Source organism: Coenobita brevimanus, chromosome 74 (assembly GCF_032717465.1).
Source record: "Coenobita brevimanus isolate Jiangsu-jjx chromosome 74, ASM3271746v2, whole genome shotgun sequence".
In the NCBI taxonomy this organism is placed as follows: domain Eukaryota; kingdom Metazoa; phylum Arthropoda; class Malacostraca; order Decapoda; family Coenobitidae; genus Coenobita; species Coenobita brevimanus.
Window position 1 is genome coordinate 2522940 of NC_137027.1, and position 16669 is coordinate 2539608.

At 40.9% G+C, this 16669-nt stretch overlaps 1 protein-coding gene across 1 annotated transcript in view; it reads right to left on the reverse strand.

Moving 5' to 3' along the window:
* The window catches only part of Nt5c (5' nucleotidase C), a 54621-nt gene extending 42026 nt beyond the window's left edge, over window positions 1-12595 (reverse strand). Inside the window, exons 1-4 of the mRNA XM_080278708.1 lie at window positions 12491-12595; window positions 4487-4662; window positions 3706-3927; window positions 1352-1456 (exon numbers count right to left, since the gene is read on the reverse strand). Of these exons, the coding sequence (XP_080134834.1) occupies window positions 1352-1456; window positions 3706-3927; window positions 4487-4662; window positions 12491-12563 (576 nt within the window). The 5' untranslated portion in view covers window positions 12564-12595. The remainder of the gene's footprint in view (window positions 1-1351; window positions 1457-3705; window positions 3928-4486; window positions 4663-12490) is intronic.
* Between the last annotated feature and the right edge of the window lie 4074 nt (window positions 12596-16669).

Here is a 16669-nt window from a genome sequence, read left to right on the forward strand (position 1 = left end):
GGCATGTGAAGATTGTCAGGCATGAATGGATTGATCTTGCTGGTGAATCTCTTGTGTGTGTGGAAGAGTTTTGTTATCTGGGAGACATGTTATGTGCTGAAGGTGGGGCTGGAGCTAGTTCTGTGGCTAAAGTGAGGAGTGGTTGGAAGAAGTTCGGGGAGCTGTTGCCTCTCCTGACACTAAGCGGGCTCTCCCTCCGTGCTAAGGGATCTTTGTATGTGGCATGTGTCAGAAGTGTAATGCTGTATGGTAGTGAGACCTGGGCAGTAAAAGAAGAGGCTATTTGTGAGCTCCAACGTAGAGAAACGGCAATGATTAGGTGGAAATGCAGTGCGTCCGTGAGCACAAAGCCTGGAGGGGCTAGGTTTATGATGGACGAGTTGAGAGGTAGGAGGGGACTGGAGTGTATTGGTGCTGTGATGAGGAGAGGCAGATTGAAATTGTTTGGGTATGTGGAGAGGATGGGGAGTGATAACTGGGTGCAGAAAATATGAAGTGTTAATGTTGCGGGTAAGGTAGTGATAGGGAGACCGAAAAAGACCTGGGACGAGATCATTGAGCATGAGCTCAGGGTTAAGAGACTAAAAGTGAAGCTGCCAGAGATCGAGCAGCATGAAGAGACACCATTAGGTGACCAGAACCGATGCATGCAAGCATGTTGGAGCCTTCAAAAACGAAAATGATACTGAAAATGAAAGTCTGACTGTTGTAACAAGGACTATCCATAACGTATAACTGGCTTGAAAATGATATGACATCATAATGTAGTTTCTCCCACTGCATTATTATTCAAATATTAATTTATTATTAAAATTTACCAAGAACTAAGTGTTCTTCTATCTCTTGTCAGTTTATAAGCAAAGCAGGATTAGCAATACTGTAACATTACCATCAGTTACAATACAGCAACACCTAAGCCAACAATAATAATAAGCTACAGTCATGTAAAATGTTAGGCATTATAGGATTAGTGAAAGAAGGATATTCATATTTTCCAATAATACTACAATACTTAACACTACCACAGTTATCATCTTACCGTCTGACAGATTGTAAAGTTGATTGATCCAAATGCAAACCGCCAGCGGTGGTTGCAAAGTCATGAAAAGTGCAAGAAGTATACACAAAATCAGAAAGAAGTGTCCTATAATCTGTACATAAATGGTTAGTTCAAAAAACATCATGAAACACACATTCAGCCAGCTTAAAAGTCTAGTAAACACAAATACAAGCAACTTGCTGTCTGAAACTGAGAAATCACCCATACTCTCACATATACAGAAACTGTAATACACACTAGAGCAAATCCTTCATTATCATTAACACCATTATTCTACTTTGTATGCTTAACTGGGATAGGAGGTCTAAAATACTGTTCCTTGGAACATATATCTGAGAAGAATGGAGTGAAGACATGATCCCTCTTCTTTTGGATCAAAGAAGATTTGAGGAAACTCTGCAGTAGAAAATGGTGGAATTATTACTTCCCTAGGATAATACTGGCACACTGGCAAGAAGGAAATGAATAAAATCTTATTTCAATCCTATGCAGTTGAACAATCAGCTCTTTAACCAATCTGCTTAAATCCTGACACCTGATCCTGTTAACCGATGTACGGGTACCGTACTACAACAACTTCTGTATTTTATTCTTGGTGCCATTAAATGATTACAGTATTGTATAGACTATTCATCTTACGAAAGACTCCTCAAATAAATGAGCAGAAATTACTTTTCTCTTTATCCCTCCAGTATAAGAGGTCTTTCCTGAAATAAATAAAATCATCAACGGGTTGCCACAATTGAAGTAAAAGAGCCTCACCATACTGAGAGGGTTAACAGGACTGCTACCACTTGCATTTACTCATGTTTGACTTTAACTCATGTCTTCACTTGACAACATACAGCCCTCATAATAAATCAAGATTTTTTTTTTTTTACAAAACTTTTTCCATACAAAAGGCACAGTCCTGTAAACATAAAGAAATTTCCAAACCAGTTTTATAAGTAGCAATGGAACTTTTACAGGCACTCATCTCGTGTATTGTTGCAGACTTAACTGCAAAGAATTACAGTACCGGGTATATAAAATAGGTGACTAACAATGAGGACTTACTTTACTGTAAATCAACACAGTGACTTCTATTATAATAATATTACAATTACCTTAAGATAATTTTATGGCAATCCTCATTCACTCACTTGATGTAGTGCTGCCTACTTCATCCTTCATCTTTATCATTCTTTTTCTGTGTCTGTCCTCCTCTCTTCTTATTTCTTCCATCTTTCCTGTCACTTTTTGTTAATCTTTTCTCCTTTTCAGGTGGCTTTACATTGAGTGACAAGCCTAATGGTTTCCTGTGAGCCAGAAAACCATTTACAACAATGGGTGGTAACCATATAACCATCTCATATGTGTTCCCTATATGTCTACAAGTAGGTTGGCAAAGGGTTAGTGTCCCACGCCATAAAACAACTAACTCAAAAGTCAATCGGCCACCCCTTACGGGATTATGGCGTCTGACCATAAAGAGACAGATACTGTAGATAAACAATTTTATTCATATATGCGGCAGCCTCTCAATTGCCATTAGCCCTTTCACTACAAAATGTCTTCCTCATGCTAAATAAAAACATCTGGTGGCAGGAAAAACACAATAAGGTACAAAAGGAATTAACATTCCAGTACTGAAAGGGTTAACAGACTGACTAACTGTTCATTTTACTGTTATGCTGGTCTCCATACACAAGGCCCCATTCTACATGCAAAATCACCCTTAATTCCAAAATAATTACCACTGTATACATCAGCATATTAAGAAACTTTTCACTGTCATGCTGCAAAAATTATAAAAAAGTAGAAAATTTAGAAACAAGACAAGGGAGAAACGTCAAACGAGAGATGAGAGATACTGGCACAAAATTGCTGGTACTATTAACTTGGGAAACATACTCTGCACTGAGTGACAAGCCAAATGGTTTCCAGAACACCAGGAAACTATTTACCATGCTGGGTGGTAACCATATAACCAAATTTTGGCGCCTGGTGGTTTAGTGGGTAATTTTGGCGCTCCAATCGGATGAAGGTTTATATCCAAGGGGCAGTTGGGGTTTATTGCTCACGTAATGCCACTCAGGGATGAGTGAGGCTGGTCAGTCTCATCTCAAATGTCAGGACCAACTTGCCTAGCTCCGGGCTCCTACACTCCTCATGCAGCAACATAGGAGTGGATAATGGATGAATGGATACAATATTATTATAGAGGAGGGTGGTAACAGTATTACAGGGAGGGCTGGTAGGACAGGTTACAGTGGGGGTAGTATCACAAGTAGATGTTTCACTTGGCTAAACTTGTTTTGATTTTAAGTTTCTGAAGAACTAACTCCTCTTTTCACCTAACCATTTCCAAGACATCTTATCATATGTCAGTACATGACATTTTACTTTGGCTAACACAGGTGGAAGCTTTAAGTCAAATATTGACGATGCCAAACATTTTCATAGCTTATGCAAAATATCTAAGAGCTGAAGGTGTAAACATTCCTTATGATTCGCTACCAATATCTAACTCTGAAGTCGGAAATAAATACCGGTACTGTATTATTATTTTAGTGTAAATAAACTATGAACCAGTAATATGTGCATCACTTAAAGATGCATTTTGCTTAGACTATCAAGTACTGAAGTGGAGGTTCACCACTCACCCCTCGTAGGTGCCCTTCAACATAGTGGAGGGGAAGAGAGCGACTGTGGTAGGTATCAAGCACCTCCTCACGTGAGAGTCTGGTGAGGCCCCGGAAAACTGATCCCGGTTGCAGCTGCTGAAATTGGTCCATCTTCACCAGCAGCCCCTTCTCTATGTCATAGTGCAACCCACGCACGGCAAAGTCTCGGTTGTACTCCAGCTGACGTACACCTTCAGGGTACTGCAGGTCAACAACACAAGTACTATAAGTAACAGCACAGAAAGGCTCAGTAACAGTAAAAGGTTGTGGTACAGTGATAAAATATGATATACAGGTAGAAAATTTGATACTGGTTATTATCTACATTCCTCAAGGCCCAAATCTTGAGGTCTTTCACTTACCTGCTTCATTATTTGTGATAAATTAACACCTAAAATTACCTTGAAGTTGCTGATGATTCATTACAAAGTTGCTTCAACATTGGAAATGCGTATTTTGTGTTTTCAACCCTTCATCCATAAGCTACAGGTCTGTCTCAATTAAATTGGCATTTTACCTGCATAAATGCCCTAAACTTTAATATTTTCATTCTGAAAATATTATTCAGCTTTGCAGAGATGATTCACAGCGACGGAATTAATGAAGATAGTTTCTACTACTTTCAGTCATGAGGTCAATGCCAATGCTGAATACAATTGTTTAGTTATACAGTACTGAAGTACGAATATAATGAAAACGATGTCATCATGGAGAAGGGGTTAAATGAAGGTGCCTGTGCTCCCTCCAATATGATACTGACCCTGTATTTTGAGACAAGGACGTTCTTTCCAAGGTCATATATAAGCTTCTCCACGGCAATGGAGTAGTGAGCCAGTGTGTAATCATAGTCAAACCCATACACCCGGATGTCTCGCAGGTCAAGTTCATTATTACCGAAGACAGCACGTGGATTGACACTCTCGGGGGGCTTCTTACCTGGGGTAGGGGGATGAAGAAGAATATCATTCAGTTAGCATCAAACAATACAGCCCTAATTACAAGCCAAGGATACAGCAACATCCTATCACATTTTATCCACCTCAAAATGTAGGGGGGTCAGGACTACACATAGGAGTAGATGACCTACCTACTCCTCTTCACAACATTACTATACAGGAACAAGAAGCTTTAAGTAAACTTAGTGAGATCAAACCTATGAAAGGTCACCATTCTGACTAAGGTGTTCTAACCACATCTTTTTTTCTTATACAAATGGTGCAGTAAATTGTAAGAAATTGACAAATAATGGTAACAATGAACTATAAGTAAGCAATTTTCTGTTAACCTTAAAAAAAAAAAAAAAAAAAAAAAAAAAAGAGCATGCTTCCATATCGTAAGCTTAGCCATGACACAATTTACAGTATCGTGTCACTTTTCACAAAAAGTATGATGGAACTTATGTCATATGGCCTGAGAGGGTTACAGACGAGAGTGACTCATGATCACAACTCAGTTTTGTAGCATCACAGACTGCCTGATCAAGTCAAGTCTTTTGGCCTGCAACTGGCTCACTAACAACAGAATAGCTATTTAACTATACCAGTCCTAGTGCAGTATGGTACTTCATTTTGCTACAAAAGCTCACTACTGTATAATATATACTGTATTAAGCAAAGTTGGGACAAGTTACTATACAATGCCTAGTACCAGTAGTTATGATTAATCACGTATGAATACACCCGGATCATTTACACTAAATTATGCTGTCAAGTAATAGTCAGATACATCTAATATACTATAGCACTAGCCGTGTGTGTGTGTGTGTGTGTGTGTGTGTGTGTGTGTGTGTGTGTGTGTGTGTGTGTGTGTGTGTGTGTGTGTGTGTGTGTGTGTGTGTGTGTGTGAGTGTGTGTATTTTGGGCAGCTGAAACTACGCATTCAAATCGCACCAAAATTGGTACAAAAATCGCAAAAAAATTCGCTGATGTGAAAAAACTTGGTCCCATCACAATTGAAAAACTTTTACTATATTTAATGAGCGATCACATTTTGACCATAAAACGCTGCTCCTGAAGCCCGGCACAGGATCTCTGTAGAATTTTTTGCCCAGAGGTAGAACTAAAATAAACTGTAGCAGTAGCCGTGTGTCTGTGTGTGTACTTCGGACTTGCGTTTGGACAACTTGGGTTCCATTCCCGAAGCTGTAAATAACACAATCAATTGTTTAGCTGCAATAAGTCAAAGTGACAACTTTACACTAGAACAGCACATAAATGCGAGAGCCCTCCGCAGAAGCAAGTGCGAGGGGCCTGAAGGGCCCACGAGCACTTGTTAGATAACCAAAGTATAAGGCACAAATATTGCATTTATGTCGAGTAGCATAGTGGTAGAGCTCTCAGGACAGATTGTGCTGTGGCCTACACAGTACCACATGAGGTACAATTTATACTGGATATAAAACAATGACTCAAGGGAGGTAAACTACCTTACAATGAATCAGCTTGGCAGGGATTAAATATTCTGGACTATGATAGCCTTGCCTTGGGCCATTATGCTTTAATGAGGGCAATATGGGATAGATAGTTTCTATTTTTTATGATGCTGGTTGTAGGATCAGCTACTGTATGGTACTTAGTTATCTTTTAAGCAGGTGCCCATTGAGCAGACTGTGAACCTATCAGTCCAGTTTCCCATGACTCTGTTACGTGCACCACTCAATGAGTGCTAAAGTACCAGCAGCACAAAAACATGCTGTCCTATCATTCATTTGTTACCGCAGTTCATTTATAAAGACTCCAACATGCTTGTATGTGTCAGCCTTGGACACCCAACAACAGCTCTCCACAATGCCTGATTTCTAGCGGCCTCTCTACTGTATTCAGTCACTTACTCAAGGTCAAACTCTATGACCTTGTACTGTAACAGGTCATTTTCAGTCTGCCTCTCACAGCTCTACCCTCAACATCCCCAGGGTAGACAGACACAAGCATACATACCAGTGCCCAAGGTTCAGAAACGGGGGAAAATGGTTTAGTCCTGATAACTGATTATAAGATTATCATCTATCTATCTATCTATTGCCAGACGCCTTAGTCCTGTACGGGGTGGCCACAAACAAATCGCCTCCATGTCACCCTGTCCCCTGCCATTTCACTCCCCTGCTCCCAACTCACACTCTCCTCTCTCATATACCTCTCCATAACATCCCTCCATCTCATCCTCGGCCTCCCCCTCCCTCTCCCCCCCCCCTCCACCTCACTCACATACAATCTGCTCGTCAGTCTCTCACCCTCCATCCTCTCCACATGGCCAAACCACTTCAGTGTGTTCCTCCTAACACTTCCTATCACATCCACATCCACACCACAATGCTCCTTTATATCCTCATCTGTCAGCCTGTCTCTCCACGTGACTCCACAAGCTCCTCTTAAATAACCCATAAAGATTATCTATCATGTTTGGAGATTTAGCTTGCAACAGTATCAGGAGAAATCTCAGACATTAATGGAACATTTATGGAAACCAGTTTTTTCTCTTTACAGTATCATGAAAAGAGAACCAGTGGTTAATTTGGCTTGCATTCAACTACACTTGGTGATATTATCTTCAGGCTCATTATGTGACGTTTTAAAGGTACGGTACTGGTACTGTTTGAGATACAAAAGAGCGCATGAAAGATAATTTTAGTAAAACCTACAATGAGATGAGGGACTCAGGTGGGGAAAAGGCAGAGGGTCCAAGGTCACAACCAGTTTTAAATGCTTTCCATTATAGAAGCCACAGTACTGACCATAAACAATTATTTAACACTACTGGCAGGGTGCCCCGAAGCCACTACCACAGCCACTGGCAAGCTGGTGCGCTAGGGGTCCCAGATCCACTGCCTGGACCTGGGACTGTGCAGTGAGTGGGGCCTGTGGTATGTCTATCCCCCTTTATTAATACTGACTATGACAAAACACAAAAATAAGTTTCAAAGCAAGCCTGAGGACACTAAATCACCCAGGGGGATGATGGTGGGTTCATGGAATGTGGGAAGTTTGAAGGGAAGATAGGGGGAAGTCGTTGAGGCATTCAGTAGGTGGGTGGATGTGGCGTGTTTGAAGGACGTTTGGTACAGGGGTGGATCAGCCAGAAAGATTGTTGGGCAGGACTGTTACTATAAGTTGTTTTGGCAGGGGGGAACAGACGGATATGGGGGTGTTGGTGTGATGGTTGCAGAGAAATGGATGGAATATGTTATGAATGTTATGAGAGTACGCGACAGGATATTGGTAGTGAAAATTCTGTTTGGCAGAAAGATAACTGCAATTATATTGGCATATGCTCCACAGGCAGGATTGGATGAAGCAGAGAAAGATAGATTTTGGGATGATTTAATACGTGTAGTTGGTGGTATGTGGGATGATGTGATAGTGGTTTTGGAAGGGGACTTAAATGGTCATGTAGGTGAAGCAGCACAAGGTTATGAAGGAGTACATGGGGGATGTGCGTATGGTATAAGAAATGCAGAAGGGGAAAGGATACTTGAGTTTGGGGAGGCAACAGACATGATTGTGTGAAACACATATTTTAGGAAAAAAGAGAGCATGTTAATTATGTATGAGTCTGGGGGAAATAGCAGTCAGATAGATTATTTTCTGGTTAGGAGGGCTGATAGGAGGTTAGTGAGGGATGTTAAAGTTATAGGAAGTGAGGAGTGTGTGCAGCAGCACAAACTATTTGTGTGTGATATGATGCGTAAACAACGAGTGATGAAAAAGAGGACTTATGTACCGTACCTAGGACGAAAATATGGAAGCTGGAAAACCAAGTAGTAAGGGATGCCTTCTACAGCGAGATGAGGAGAGTGGTGGCTGAACAGGGAGCTGTAGACAAAGGCGTTAATGAACAGTACAGAGCCCTCAAGAACAATCTATTGAGAGTTACTGATGTAATATGCAGTTGGACAAGAGGACCACCAAGACATAAAGTAACTTGGTGGTGGGATGAGGGTGTAGAAGCTGCAGTTAAGGAGAAAAGAAGGCAGTTCCGGGAATGAAGGAAAGGCAGTAGCAAGGAAGAATACTTGGTTGCCAAGCATAGGGCTAGAAGAGAGGTATACAAGGTGAAGTCTGTCACAGAGACTTTTGCTTGATAACCTAAATCATGGGGAAAGGAAAAATATAATATTTAAGGTGGCAAGTCAAATGAAGAGGGATAATCGGGATATTACAGGTGAGCAGTGTGTGAAGAATGATGAAGGAAGGGTAGTGGTGAACAGTGAGGATATTAAAGATGCATGGAGAGAGCACTGTAGCCGGTTGTTGAATGAGGAGTCTGACTGGGACAGGGAAGGTTTGGAGCCAGCAGATCCAGTGTTTGGCCCTTGGCCTTTGATGCTGCTACTGTGAGTGAGACAATAGACAGGGTGAAGGTGGAGAAGGCAGCAGGTGTGTCTGGGTTGACTGCCGAAATGTTGAAGGCCTCAGGAGATATAGGGGGGAGGTTAGTCACTGACCTGATAAATATGATTATTTATGAGTGTGTTGTCACTGATGATTGGCTGAAGAGTGTAATTGTAAATGTGTATAAAGGGAAGGGTGATGCCCTGGAAAGAGGAAACTATAGAGGTACCATAAAGCTTTTAGATCAGATAATGAAGGAAATGGAGAGAGTTTTAGAAGGAATGATTAAAGAAAGAGTGACTATTGATGAGATGCAATTTGGGTTTATGCCAGGTAGGGGGACCACTGATGTCATATTCATTGTTCGACAGCTTCAGGAAAAATGTATTGGTAAGATACAAAAACCCACACTGGCAGACGAAAAAAGATGTATTCCAAACAGAAAAGGGATCTGTATTTTGTTTTTGTTGATTTGGAAAAGGCCTTTGACAGAGTCCCTAGAGAGGTGGTGAAGTGGGTAATGAGAAAGCTTGGCTTGGAGGAGTGGTTGGTTGGGGTGGTTATGGCTATGTACGTGGGTGCTTGCACTCAGGTAAGAGTGAATGGAGATTTGAGTGATGAGTTTTCCGTGAATGTTGGTGTGCATCAGGGGTCAGTTTTGAGTCCCATGTTGTTTATCATGGTATCTGAAGCCCTCTCACGTGAATTCAGAAACGGACTCCTGTGGGAGATGTATGCTGATGATTTGGTGTTGATTGCAGAGAACTAAAGGGAGGCGGAGGAAAGGTTTAGGAAGTGGAGAGATGGTATGGGGCACAAGGGCTTAAGGGTAAATGCAGATAAAACAAAAGTGATGATATCTTGGGCTGGTGGCAGTACTGTCAAAGACAAGGGAAAGTGGCCATGTGCGTGGGAAGTAATTCCATCTTGTGCAGTGTTTGTGATAAGTGGGTGCATAAGAGATGTAGTAGTATCAGAGGTAGACTGCGAGATAATGCTGATTTTAAGTGCACGGAATGTTGGGAAGAGCAGGTGGAGATTGTCAGGTGTGAAAGGATTGAATTTGGTGGTGAATCTCTTGAGTGTGTGGAAGAGTTTTATTATTTGGGAGACATGTGCTGGGTGTGGGGCTGGAGCTAGCTCTGTGGCTAGAGTGAGAAGTGGTTGGAAGAAGTTCAGGGAGCTCTTGCCTCTCCTGACATTGAGAGGACTCTCCCTACCTGCTAAGGGGTCTTTGTATGCAGCATGTGTTAGGAGTGTAATGCTGTATGGTAGTGAGACCTGGGCAGTAAAGGAGGAGGATATTCGCATGCTCAGACATACAGAAATGACAATGATTAGGTGGATGTGTAGTGCATCCCTGTGTGCAAGGTCTGGGGGAGCTGGGTTTACGATGAAGGAGTTGAGAGGTAGGATGGGCCTGGAGTGTATTGGTGATGTGATGAGGAGAGGTAGATTGAGATGGTTTGGGCATGTGGAGAGGATGGGGGACGATAATTGGGTGAGGAAGGTGAGAAGTGTTAATATTGGGGGTGGGGTTATGAGGGGTAGACTGAGAAATACATGGGACGAGGTCCTTAAGTGTGACCTCAGGGTTAAGGGAGGCTGCAATGGATCATGCAGCATGGACAGTCGCCATTAGGTGACCAAGGCCGACGCATGCAAGCATGTTGGAGCCTTTAAAAACAAAACGAAACAAAACGAAACTGACTTGGTTAAAGTCTTGAGTTCCATCTTTAAAACAGGTATGATTTAATTGGACCAACAGGACCTAATAGTGTGAATTTATGACCTCTATCTCCACCATTATCTAATTTTGTGTTGGCAGCCTCCCAGTCAATGGTTAATGCCATGCCAATGTGCACAATCAGGTTAAACAATAGAGTTCTGGCAAAATACAACCCTAGCAAAAAACAAGGGCAACTTTTCCTGCACTGTCCCTCTTCTAATCTATTTAAGCTTCATCCAGATATCTTATAACCTGGACTGGTACGGTAAATGTGCAAATTTCGATAAACTTTCAACATGACAATCCCACTCTACTACTGTATATAATTTGGCCATTACAATACATACAGAACATACATTCTGGTAAATTAACATGAATGTGCTAAGCTACTCAAAAAGTTTGTAAGCTCATTATCCATTCAACAGTAATGTGTACTACCTCAAGATTATTATGAAAATGTGATTCTGCAAAAGCACTCGTAACTCAAGAATGGCTACCGGTATTGTACATCTTATGCTTGTACATAACACCTACCAGTAGCTATAAAGAATTACTATTTAAAATCAATGACTCAGTGAATTCTGCTTTACTTAATGATGTTCAACAGTATTGGTTCACATCACATTCACATGGCCTATGATGAAAATCAGTATAAATCAGCTAATGTGTAAGCATACCAGATACCCAATATTGAATTCTGCACACACATTTAGATTTTAAGTGGCTTGCCTGATGGGTGTGATACACTCTGGTGTCATGTGACTCCACCTCATTAATCACACAAAGTGATTCAGTTCACCATCATCAATCATATTTCAACATGAGAAATGTGCATTTGGTAATTTTTCCCACCCAGTCTGTCTCACACCAAGTTACAGATATGTAACATCAGATGCTGGTATATCTTGATGATAAACAGTGGGCTAATTTACTTGAATACGGTCTCTACATTCAACTTAGAAATGTCAAAAGCCACTATGGAATCACAGAAGTATTAATGAGCCAGTAATTGTAAGAATTTCAAGTAGACAAACAGTTCATTTAAGACTCAAAATTATTCCATGCTGTATGGGGATATCCTTCTCATATTAGACTTACTATTTCCTGAAATAGTTATTCAGACTGGGCAGACTTTTGAAAAGGAGGGGAGATGTTGCCTTGACACAACCCTTTAGTACAAGGTCTTCCCTTCAGTGTATATATAAATTATGTGGTTGAAACAATAATCAGTTAAAATGGCATCACTCAGGTTCAATGCTCTAAGCAGCCTGCAGACTAAATCACAACAACCTACAAAACATCAATGTGGATCTACCCTGTAGAATGAACAAAGTAAAAGTAGAACCATCAAGGTTTGAGTAGCTTACAACTGGATAATGAAAACATTGCTACCTTGAGCCTGGTTCCCAAGGCATCACTCCCTTTCACTCTTAAACACATCTCAGAATATCATTCAAACTTTCATTGGTGGTTTTGGTTTTCACTAACTTAAGTCTATGACCATCTACTCCATTCATGGCCATGGTGGATATTACATTCACGTTTGGAATGAACAACACTTCTTTGCCATTCTACTATTTCCCGACCTTCACCACTGAAAGGCGTCTCGAGGTCATGTTGCGTGTATCAGCATACAGAAGGCCTCACAAGCCTTCACGTTTTCCCAGGGAGAACAACAATAACAAACATCTCATCAAGTTCGACTCACTCTCCCATAAAGCCCGATGATCCTGATAACACTTGTGAAGAAACTCCTCAGAGTACTCTCTCTTTTGGTTCATTCCAATGCACCTGAGAGCACCTGGCGGTGATCTTGACCACACTGAGGCGAGGCACACATAAGCACTTTGAAGGGGCCGCATCGTGCCAGCCGTTGTCGTCTGCAGTCAGCTGTTGTTTGTACCTCATCACACAGGGATCTGGAGTATAATCTGGAATTTAAAACCTTATAATTACACTTATTTTGTTATTTGCAATAAGATATATATATGTAATTGTCTACCCTACGTTCGAACATACTTATATAGCTAAAAACACATATCACCCATCTGTTGCTTCATTTATCACACGACGAATGCGACAGTCTGTCAGGCAAGGTCGTATGTAGTGTCCTTGTGTAGTGTCACAGTGTGTGATAGATACGTCCTTGCCTGACATAGAGGTGAGATCACAGTATTGCTGATACCTTAAGTTTCTACTGTCAGGTTCCAGCCAGCAAAGGACAGAAACTTCACACATGATACAAAGAGAGGGCTGCCGGTCTAGGTGGTATTAGAAAGGGTCGAAGTATTTTAATCAAAGTCTATAAACCTTAACCTAAGATAAGGATATCCTCGACCGAACCGTCTTCGATAGGGTGACCGCGGGCTCAACGAAAGCAATTGTTGTTGATATAGTTGGTATTAACTTTAATATAAATGCGTTGAACTGCTCTGGTAATCTCACGAGTCGTGTATTGTACTGTGCGAAATGAATTACCGAGAGAGACCATACAAAATCGTTTAAGCCACCAAAAGCATGCACCTTTAAGTTGAACATAAGCCTTTGTTACAAAGACGTATTTTCGTGGTCTAAGGATGCGCAATAGCAGTTTTACTTTGCGTGTTACATCTTTACTCTTTCAGTACGATAGCATCTTCCATTTTTATCTGGCTGCCTCCAGTTGATTTAACTCAGCTGAAAGCGACATCCTTAACTGAAGGGCTTAAGAAAGAAAAAGGAAAAGGACGGAAAGTAGAAAACTCCATAAATCCCTACAATACATCGGGATTTTTTTTTTTTTTTTGCTAGTACTAAAACCTTTAATTATATTTAGAAAGCATTTCCCGTGATGAAGAGGTAAGTATTTTCTAACAAATTATTTATCTATGTCATTTTAACCGCTTTACTACGATGACTTCCTTACATTCAAAAGCCGCTGTCACCAAGCTATTTTATTTATCTTAGGACAGCGTCCAAGAAGAGATTATTCTTCTTTTACTTTAACGTGACCTAAAACTGCCAAATCCCCATCTTGAAGGCTGCGGTATAATAGTTGATTGACACTGGAATATGATGGTAGTCAAGAAAAAGTGCTACAGAAAGGCTGTAGAATTGTAGTAGGCTATTTTTCTGCAACTGAGTTACAGGAAATAAACTAAGTTAAGGTGAAAATGGTATGGTGAAGGCAATATCTAACCCCCATGTAGTCCGAAAAGTTTCCCTTGGGTTGAATAAAGCGGTTTAGCGATAGCATGTATAGAAAGAAAAATGCTTCATCGTAGTGGCGGGATTCATATCAACGATTTATTTTTTTTAATTCGTTTTTCCTTCCTCTGTTCATTTTCTGTCAAAAAAAAAAAGTACACCTAAAATCACATGACCCATAAACAAAACATGGCGGTATTTTGAAGGGTTTCCTGGTCATATTGTACTGTTGGTGAGTTTGAAATTTCCTAACACCTCTTGCTTACCGATCTCCCCTACATTTTATCTCTCAGTAACCTCTTGTATGTTGCTAATACAAACGATGTCGATATTAAAATTGTAAAGATAACATATAAGGCAATGTTAAGTGTAATATGCCAAATAAATTGCTGAGGAAGAGGTAATCCGGAGCCTCCTAGATCTTACCTAACACAGACCAGTGACGCTACTTATCAACACCACTTTCATAGCAGTTCATTTCTCCATATGATACGGTGATATTATTTTGTACGCTATTTATGAACATGTGGTGTTGGTGAGGATATGTCGGAAAGTGTTAGACTCTGGCGATATGGAGAAAATGGAGAATGAGAGATCGACTACAAGAGTTTAAGTGAACGAAATGGAGATGAAGACTGATGATGAGAGGTGAAAGGATGACTTGGAGAGGTATATGACTTGAGGTTGGTGTGAGTTGGAAGGAAGGGAGAAAGTGTGATAAGTACTGCGAGATAGTTTGGTCATGTGTAGGAAATGGAGAATGAGAGATTGACTACAAGAGTGCAAGTGAATGAAATGGTGAGAGACACTGACGATGACAAGTGAACGGATGATGCGGAGAGGCATATGAAAGAGGGTAGTGTGAGTTGGAGAGAAGGCAGCCTGACACCAAAGGAAAGAGTGACGTAGAGGCTATTTGTTTATGGAAACATCTGCCGGGAATACGGTGTCTGGCTATAGAAAGATAAACAGAGAGGTATTGGCATCAAAGAGAGTACAGTGGCAATGTGCTGGGGAACAACCACCCGCTTGGGATATAAATTAACCCCTTCAGTTCGACGTCATATTCCATTTTTATTCTTGTTATATCCAGGCGACTTTAATTTGCTTAGTAATTTTTCAAACTCTCAGGGTTAAATATAACTTCCGTCAACCACTTTACTACTAGAGGGGTCACCTAAGCAGCAGTAGCAAGGATAAACTATAAGCCAACCGACTGAAGGGGATAACAACGTCAAAGAAAGGATAATAATAGGCTTCTAGATCAAGGTTTCCAAAGCTAGAACCCGAACACTCGCGCGAGCACACACACACACACACACACACACACACAGTATATATGATGACTCAACACTACATACTTCTTTCACACTCAGACATCCATTTACAAAGTCTAATATCTCTACCTCTCAACTCAGTACAGCCATCTCCATAAATCAAGATCTATTTACAATCAGTGAATGGGGACAAAACAACCTTGTCTCTTTCAATGCTAGTAAAACTAAATATATACAGTTTACTAATAGACAGATATTGCCAGATTCGTACATTACCTTCAGTGCTACTAATATTCCCATCTCCAAAAGTATTGAAATTCTTGGTGTCTCACTTAACAGTGCCCTCAGCTGGACCTCTCATGTCAGATCACTTGCTAAAACCGCCTCAAAGAAACTTGGATTATTGTACAGAGTCCGTAACTTCTTCGCCGATGAGCAGTTAGCTATAGTTTATAAGAGTCACGTGCACTCTCAGCTTGAATATTGCTCACCCTTGTGGAATGGTTGTGGAGAGGTTGCATTAAGACAACTAGACAAAATTCAGAATAAAGCTGTTAGAATCATTAACAACCCTGCCATTACATATAAACTACCTCCCCTGCAAGTAAGAAGGAATGTTGCCTCCCTTGCATTATTATACAGATATTTTTTTGGCAAATGCTCAGACGAAGTTGCGTCCATGGTGCCACCTCTCCATGCCTTCCCTCGTGCTACACGGGCATCTGGTAGCGCTCATGACTGGAATGTCACTCAACCATATTGCAGAACTTCTGCCTATCAGAATTCTTTCATTCCCCGAACTGCATCTCTCTGGAACTCGCTTCCCCAGAGTTGTTTTCCTCCAAATTTCAACCCACAACTCTTCAAGTCTAACTGTTACAGATATTTTATGAACAGAGGACACCGGTAATCTAGTGTATGGATTATTTTTTTTTACCCATTTGTTTTTCCTTCCTCCGTTCTGTTATTTATAATATATATATATATATATATATATATATATATATATATATATATATATATATATATAGAGTAGTCGTGGCTCAGTGGGTTAGAGCGCTTCGCTTTGACCGAAGGGTCGGAGGATCGAATCCACCCAGGGGTCATTGGTAGACATCAGGAAGGGCATCCGGTTATAAAATGCTACACGCTCCAGTCCAAAGTCCTCTACCCAGGGTCAACGCCTTAGCCCTTCCGGGATACCTGGCGTAAAACCAAATCTATATATATATAGAGAGAGAGGAGGGGGGGGATGTTGCAGCACCTCTGCGATCTCCCTGATAAACTCTATGATTAGGTGTCTGGAGATACAGAGATAACAGATTACCACTGTGTGTGTGTTCTTACCTAATTGTATCTTTGCAGGAATGAGTCAAGCTCGTACTGTCCCGTGTCTTAAACCATATTTATCGTACATATCCTTA